This window comes from Mustelus asterias, unplaced genomic scaffold, assembly GCF_964213995.1.
Source record: "Mustelus asterias unplaced genomic scaffold, sMusAst1.hap1.1 HAP1_SCAFFOLD_76, whole genome shotgun sequence".
NCBI classification, from domain to species: Eukaryota; Metazoa; Chordata; class Chondrichthyes; order Carcharhiniformes; family Triakidae; genus Mustelus; species Mustelus asterias.
The window spans coordinates 348,224-356,317 of record NW_027590135.1 but is presented as its reverse complement, the minus strand read 5'-3'; the positions used below and the strand labels follow the sequence as shown (position 1 = coordinate 356,317).

At 47.6% G+C, this 8,094-nt stretch overlaps 4 protein-coding genes across 4 annotated transcripts; 1 reads left to right on the top strand and 3 right to left on the bottom strand.

The window, feature by feature from the left end:
• The first annotated feature begins 1,871 nt into the window (after window positions 1–1,871).
• On the top strand, window positions 1,872–2,382 carry LOC144483584 (histone H2A-like). The gene has a single exon (XM_078202220.1). The coding sequence runs from the start codon at window positions 1,872–1,874 to the stop codon at window positions 2,259–2,261; it is 390 nt and encodes a 129-aa protein (XP_078058346.1). The 3' UTR covers window positions 2,262–2,382.
• A 643-nt stretch (window positions 2,383–3,025) lies between these two features.
• On the bottom strand, window positions 3,026–3,436 carry LOC144483582 (histone H3). Its single transcript, XM_078202218.1, has one exon. It carries the CDS (start codon window positions 3,434–3,436, stop codon window positions 3,026–3,028), a length of 411 nt encoding a protein of 136 aa, XP_078058344.1.
• A 901-nt stretch (window positions 3,437–4,337) lies between these two features.
• LOC144483591 (histone H4) lies at window positions 4,338–5,098 on the bottom strand. The gene has a single exon (XM_078202227.1). The coding sequence runs from the start codon at window positions 5,096–5,098 to the stop codon at window positions 4,787–4,789; it is 312 nt and encodes a 103-aa protein (XP_078058353.1). The 3' UTR covers window positions 4,338–4,786.
• An 883-nt stretch (window positions 5,099–5,981) lies between these two features.
• LOC144483581 (histone H1-like) lies at window positions 5,982–6,647 on the bottom strand. Its single transcript, XM_078202217.1, has one exon. The coding sequence runs from the start codon at window positions 6,645–6,647 to the stop codon at window positions 5,982–5,984; it is 666 nt and encodes a 221-aa protein (XP_078058343.1).
• Window positions 6,648–8,094: the final 1,447 nt, after the last annotated feature.

Below are 8,094 nucleotides of genomic sequence, written 5' to 3'. Positions count from 1 at the left end.
CATTGGCAGAGCAGACTCAAACGGCCGAGTGGCCTAATTCTTATATCTTATATTCTTATGTCTTATGGTCTAAATTATCCCTGAAATGTCTCATCTCATTTTACGGTGAGGTTCCCCCATTCAGAGCTAACAGTTTATCTCTCTGCACCCTATCAAATCATTCATTGTAAACATATCACTCACATCACCACTTAATCTTCCATGTTCAGGTTATTACAGGACTAGTCTTTGCAATCTGTCCTCATCATTTGAGTCTGGCATCACTGGTGAAATTCTGCTGCTCCCACTCCAAGGCCAATCTAACCTTCCTGGGATGAACACAGTGATCTAAATGGGGTCTGAACAGAGTTTTCTGCAACTGTAACACAAATTCCAATCCTTCATAGACTATTAGCTTTATTACTTTACCTACCAGTTAATGATGTTTGTACACTGGTGAGGTGATGGCCGAGTGGTATTATCACTATGCTATTAATTCAGAAACTCAGCTAATGTTCTGGGGACCCGGGTTCGAATCCTGCCACAGCAGTTGATGGAATTTAAATTTGATTTAAAAATATCTGGAATGAAGAATCTACTGATGACCGTGAAGCTATTGTCGATTGTCAGAAAATCCTATCTGGTTCACTTTAGGGAGGAAATCTGCCGTCCTTACCCGGTATGGCCTTCATGTGACTCCAGAGCCACAGCACTGTGGTTGACTCAACTGTCCTCTGAACAAGGGCAACTCAGGATGTGCATTAAATGCTGGCCAGTCAGCGATGCCCATGTCCCACAAATGAATTTTTTAAAAACACGGCCCTCTGTTCGTCTACAGTTTCCTGCATCTCGCCACAAACATAACCACTCTGCTCTATTACATCACAAGGACGTTTCAAACTAAATGTGTTCCCAAGGATAATCCGTTTGTGCCCCATCACTATGAACTTTTCTCGTTGTTCTTTCAGCCGGTGTAAATCCAGAGAATGGAAGGGATGGAGGGAAAAATCTTTCCCGAATCCTATTTGATCATCATTCCATAAACATTTGGGTGAGGAAATCTAATCGTCAGTCTCTGTGAAAAGCTGTATCCGGCACCTTCCTATTCGATGGTTAGAATGCAAAATGGAATAACTTCGACTGCTGTTTGTGTCTCCTGTCCTGTAAACCAAACATTAACCCAGAATTCACTCACTGCCTTCGCTTTGTGCTGAAAGCTGTTATTATTCTGTTATTTTCACAGCCCCTAAATGACCTCATTCGCGGCTATTTTTCGCGGTAACGGTCCCTTCTCTCAATTCCTGAAATGTTCATTGATTCATCATTTTATTCACAGTAATTCTCCGCAATGTAACAGTCCGGAGTGGGATTATTACAGAGCGGAATAAGGACAGTGTGCGGACTCGATCCGGCTCCCTATTTTCAGTGAAGGACACTGGGTTCTGATTGAAGACTAAACGGAGTGTTTTCCTTCTGGGAATGCTGTGAACAGGGATTGATTCCCGCCCGGGACAGTTAAAAAGCGATAGGAGAATGAAGCACATTGAAAGAAAATGTTAAAGCCGCGCCTCCGATTGGTGACGGGAAGAGCTGAATAAAAGCAAATCAATAGAAGGGATTTGAAATCTCTGACTGAGGGCGACATTGATTTGAATTCGCTCCTTTCCCACAATGAAATTGGCGGGCTTTTGGAAATGGACAAATTCTCTGCTTCTGCCGGTTGTTGTGGGGAAATCCCGCCCTCTTCTGTTTCCAGTGAGCTGATTGGTGAAGAATATAGGCAAATGAGGTGAATAGAGCAGCGGCCAATCAGAGGAGCTGTCAGTTTATAAGAACAGTCAATGCTGGAGAAATTGCTGATTCTTTGTGAAAGTGTTTGTGAGATTGTGCAAATGTCTGGAAGAGGAAAGGGCGGCGGGAAAGCTCGGGCCAAGGCCAAGTCTCGCTCCTCCCGGGCTGGACTGCAGTTCCCGGTGGGCCGTGTTCACAGGCTCCTGAGAAAGGGCAATTATGCTGAGCGTGTGGGTGCCGGAGCCCCGGTCTATCTGGCTGCTGTGCTCGAGTATCTGACCGCTGAAATCCTGGAGCTGGCCGGGAACGCGGCCCGGGACAACAAGAAGACCCGCATCATCCCCAGACACCTGCAGCTGGCCGTCCGCAACGACGAGGAGCTCAACAAGCTGCTGGGAGGGGTGACCATCGCTCAGGGCGGGGTGCTGCCTAATATCCAGGCCGTGCTGCTGCCCAAGAAAAGCAGCGCTGGGGCCGCGAAGAGCAAGTGAAGCGACCATTCTTTAATCTGATAACCCAAAGGCTCTTTTCAGAGCCACTCACTTTATCTGAAAAAGGGCGAGCTGGTGTCTATCGGTCAGTTTCTGCACTGCTATTCACAGCACAGCTGTTTCCCGCTTTGTTCTATCAATCCGTACGATTGACACATACAGTATTTTAATACAAGTTGCTGCTGTTTATCGGGGAAACCATCCCAGTGAACTGAAATGATCCTATTTCCAATATAATTGCTTTAAAATGTGATAGTCTGCGAGGATATTCATCTGCAGCCCATCGGTTTTCAGAGCCAGTCATTGTATCTGGAAAAGTGTTAATTATTGTCTATGCGAATGTGCAAGCGTTTCTGCAATGGTTATATCGGTGTGAGTGGGTTACTGTTTGAGATGCTTCCTGACTGTTGAAAATTGCGTCACTCACGCTGCGACTCGAAACATGAGGACAAAGTGGATTTGGGGAATTATTCCTCGGAAACTGAAATTATCGCAGGTTTAATAAAACCACTAAAATTAAACTGCAGGAGAATTGTTAACGGCATCGTTTTTACTCTAATCATCAAAGGTTTGGAGATATGAGTGACCTCAATGCAACGGAGAGTTCATTATAACATTAAGAGGTTTCAGTATTGGAGTCCTGGGAATATTCTGTCCTGGGAATTGAAACACGAGAATCGTTAACAGGAGATCGCAGCTCTTTCATTTGTCGATTTGGTGGCTCTTAAAAGAGCCGTTGTTGTACTTGGTGCTGAGGCCGGGGTTTAGGCGCGTTCCCCGCGGATGCGGCGGGCCAGCTGGATGTCTTTGGGCATGATGGTGACTCGCTTGGCGTGGATGGCGCACAGGTTGGTGTCCTCAAAGAGCCCCACCAGGTAAGCCTCGCTGGCCTCCTGCAGGGCCATGACGGCCGAGCTCTGGAAGCGCAGGTCTGTCTTGAAGTCTTGAGCGATCTCTCGCACCAGGCGCTGGAAGGGCAGTTTGCGGATCAGCAGCTCGGTGGATTTCTGGTAGCGGCGGATCTCCCTCAGAGCCACAGTGCCGGGTCTGTAGCGATGAGGCTTCTTCACTCCGCCCGTGGCTGGAGCGCTCTTCCGGGCAGCTTTGGTAGCCAGCTGTTTGCGAGGAGCTTTCCCTCCGGTCGATTTGCGCGCTGTCTGCTTGGTCCTGGCCATTTTCTGAGCGGATTCAGCACAATCTGAGACACAAACTGTTAATACAGAGTCTGTGCTGCATTCGCCTTTTTAAACTCTGTGAGGGACCGCCCCCAGCGGGAATTGGCCCAGGAAGTTTCAATCAAACTGTGACCAGCGAATTAATGTCTGTAACTCAGGTTCTGATTGGTTCAGTAGTTTTGTTAACCGCGCCTTTCAGAAATTGGGCCGTTTTCGATGCAGGAAATAGCCGTCTGTATAAAAGACTTTATCCCGTCCTTATTAAAATAAACATTACTCGAAATATTGAAGATTTGAAGTCTATCTCCCTGCACTTCGTGCTTTAGACCATTTCCCCGCTCTCTGGGCTGTTCATTCCCAGAATCTCCCGCTGTTCCACTCGATCCCTGTCCCTTTCCTCTCCAGCCCATTCAGATTTCCCCTCTCCTGTCGTTTGTAACATTCGCTGCCGTTTTCGGGGGCAAGGATCAGAAATCAGTCGCTTCTCTGTGTCTCCCTGAAGCCGGTGTGAAAGGGGTTGAGTCTGTTGTTTGTTACAGAGAGTGACTTCATATTTGTCCCGTTTGACATTACTGAATGGAGTCGTTTGCCGCCCGTGGCGGACAAATGTTCACAAATGAAACCTCTTTGTAAAATAATCTTACAGCAGAATATTAATTGAGAATCTATTTTTAATAGGTTAAGAATTTGTCTCAATTCCCTTTCCCGCGCTGAAATTGGCGGCATTTTCCCCAATTCAAAATTTCTGCCGGTTGACAGATGAAGCCAATGATTGGCTCAATCTTCACATTCGATGCTCTGCGATTGGTTCAGAGCTGCGAATGCGGAGAGGATGGCCAATCAGAAGCAGGCTGGGGTTGGAGCGGCTCAAACTGCGGGAATTGCGGGTTTGTGAATGACTGAGCGGAAACTGATCAGTTTCACAAAGCGTCAGTTTCAGTGCAGGAAACAACCGTCTGGGGGCAAATAGCATCACAACTGGGACTGGTTCCAGTGAACGATTCACCGGCTGCTGCTACTAAACTCCGCTATTCCAGAGAAAGCTTTTATAAACTCTATCCAAACACTGAGTGATTAAACAGGAGTGATGTGGCGTTTCACTGAGGGCACATGTCAACTGGGGGCTGCTCAGACAATCCACTTAAAAATTTCAAAAACAATTCCCATCGCCGCTCCAAATGAAATGTTAAATTCGGTGATTCCCGCACTGTAACCTAAACAAAACAAACATGCATCTCAAACACTGAACAGGCTGTCCCAGCTGCCGTTCCCAGGTCACTGCTCTCTCTGTGAAGCGGTGAGTGGCTCTTAAAAGAGCCTTTGTGTGTTCGGGAGAAAGGATCGAGTTGTTCAGCCGCCGAATCCATAGAGAGTGCGGCCCTGGCGTTTCAGAGCGTACACCACATCCATGGCAGTGACCGTCTTGCGCTTGGCGTGTTCAGTGTAGGTGACCGCATCCCTGATCACATTCTCCAGGAAAACCTTCAGCACCCCGCGAGTCTCCTCATAGATCAAACCCGAGATCCGCTTGACACCGCCACGGCGAGCCAGACGCCGGATTGCTGGCTTGGTGATGCCCTGGATATTATCACGGAGCACTTTGCGGTGCCGCTTTGCGCCGCCTTTACCCAGTCCTTTGCCTCCTTTCCCTCTGCCAGACATGATGATTCTTCACTCAGATCTCTGCACAATATGAGAGAGGAAATCTTTCAGGCTCCTTTTATACAGCCCGCCCCGACCTGACTGAGAAAGGCGGAGTGAGAGCAGAGAGGGGAGGAGACAGAGTGAAGATTAAACACAGAGCGGGAGGGAGGAGAGAGCCGGACTGACACACACACACAGAACGGCCCCTGATCTTTCAGCTCCACCTCCAGTTTCTGCAACCGCCAATTTCAACCCGTTTATTAACAATGGAAGCGAAACACAGCTCCCCACACAAACCCTTCCAGAGCCGCCCTTCACACACAAGTTTCCACAAACCTGGAGCTTTGAAATATGGAATCAAAACAGAAAATGCTGCAAATAATCAGCAGCTCCGGCAGCTTTTGTGAAGAGGGAGAGTTAACGAGTCGGTTCGTGACTTTTTGCTTTTGTGTTTAAAACCTGGCCCCGTTATGATTCCCAGTCAGTAATATTCCGACTTAAACACAGCAAGAATCGAGGAAGAATCTCCCTCAGGAACATTCTCACCCACATCCGCTTCCAGCTGTTTACAAATACCTTATTGCAGCTGTTTGGGGAAATCTCCTGTGTTAAAATTGAAGTTGGAAAGCGGTATTTAGCCGCCAGTGTTACTGTCTCATACTGAATCTACCAGACATCTTTATTATGAGAGAAAGTGGCGATTGAACAAATGTGAAATTCAAATGAAATTCAGCCTCTGCTGTGTTTTGCTTTAGTCTGAATTTGAAATTATCTCTATTGAGAATGAGCCGGGCCGCGGGACAGGAATCATTTTCTTGCGGGATCAGCTCTTTCCTGAGAGATGTGGGTGGCTCTGAGAAGAGCCTTTGGGTTCAGAGGTTTACAATTTGCTCGGGTTGTTTCACTTCTTTCCTGACGCTTTCTTCGCTTTTGCTGCTTTCACTTTGGGTTTGGCCTTCGATTTAGTCACTTTTTTGACAGACTTTCCGCCCGTCACCTTCTTCACAGGAGACTTTTTCTTCAGGGCTGCTTTCTTCACCGCCTTTTTTGGAGTTGCCGCCTTCTTGCTGCTTGTTTTCTTCACTGTTGATTTCTTCACTGGAGTTTTCTTTGCTGCGGGTTTCTTGGCTGCGGGTTTCTTGGCTGCTGCTTTCTTTGTTGTCACCTTCTTGGCCGCTGTTTTCTTTACTAAAGATTTCTTGGCTGTTGGTGTCTTCGCCTTCTTTCCCATTTTCCCCGGGCTTTCCTTCTTAGCGAGTTTGAAGGAGCCGGAGGCGCCCTGTCCCTTTGTCTGCACCAGAGACCCTGTCTCCACCTTCCTCTTGATAGTTAACCTGATCTGGGAGACGCGCTTCCCCACATCCACTCCGCTGCCAGCCAAAGCTTTCTTTATCGCGGCCAGGGACATCCCCTTGCGATCGCTGCAACCCGCCACAACATTGAGGATCTGCTCGCCTAACTTGGGACCGGCTGCCGCAGGTCGGGGAGCCGCCTTCTTCTTCCTGGGAGACTTCACTTGAGCGGGAGCGGCTGGAGGAGCCGTTTCGGCGGCTGCAGTTTCAGTCATATCCGAGAGTGTGTGGAAAATCTGTGTGAGTCAGAACTGGATCCGAAATGAACCCAGTGGTGGCGGCACAGAGCAACTTAAAGGCAGAGAGCGGACGGAGCAGAGACAAGCTGCTGTCAGCTCCCGGCTCCTCCAACCTCTCTGTGTTTCTCTCTCCTCACAAACTCTCCCATTGCAATGAAATTCCGCCTCTCCAGAGATCCAGCTCACATCCTTCATGTCTCTGACACACGAATGTTTGCTGTTGAAAAGGTTTCACTCGAACTGAGGACTCCATTTTCCACTGAAACCCGTTTTCCTGCTGCACTGATCGCGCTCTCACACGCGATAGCTGACATGTTCTCTACTTTTCCATTAAAATCTTCAATTTCGCGAAACAATTGCCTTGAAATCTCACTTTGGGGCTCAGCAGGGGGATTGGGGGGAATCTTTGATTGAAAATCGTTTTATTTTACACAAGAGAGACTCGGAGATCTCATGATCAGAACAGACACACAAACACAGTTGGATTAGTCTGAACCGCCCGCTCCTTTCATACACTCTCTCTTCCACAATATTCACACCTACACATTCACAGGACAAAACTTTCACCAAATGTAAGGTCCCAGGACGGAATTTCTCCTCCTTCCGGCCTTTGCTCCGGATTCCAGGGGGTGAGTTAGTTTTTCACCTCAGTAACTGTTAAACACTCTGAGGCCCGCTCCCCACAGATTGTCTTTCAACTCATTCATGGAATGTGAGTGTCGCTGTCTGGGTCAGCATTGATTGCCCATCCCTAATTGACCTTGGGAAGGTGGTGATGAGCTGCCTTCTGGAACCGCTGCAGTCCATGTGGTGTGGGACCACATCTGTTAACCAGATTCCGTGGCCAGAACCAATCATATCTGTTTTTTTCCCCCAGTTATTACAGTGATTGCTGAGATCACTGTGTTTGTTTACCAGGAAAATACAAATTATCTGCTCTCGGAGTCTCTACATTTCCTGTTTTATTTGTTTCTTCTGCACTGACAGGTAACAATAAACCACAACCTCAACAACCAGTGACAGCCAGTTAAATAATCATCCCCCACTCGCTGAAAGTGAAGTTTCTGATAGTGATGGACAGTTTCCGACCATCCTCCGATTGGGCCTGAGGAAACCAGATTCACTGTCAAAGCTGAGCTTTGTTACAGAAGGGGTGGAAGAGCCAGGTGAGCGATGGTGGTGGAGTGGTGACTGCGAGCATTTGACCAAGAGTCAGTTCCTGACCATCACAGTGGTGACTTATTTAATTAACTATCGCAGGTCACAACAGCAGGTGGGCATTCCTAAAATAAAATTCACTAAAGATTCTCACCATCACTGTGTTTCTAATGGAAAATCCAGCTTCAATTTACTTTGTGGAAACTTTGTTAAAATGAAAGAACAGGCCTCAAAACTAATCAATGAGTTCTCAGTCAGAAACAAT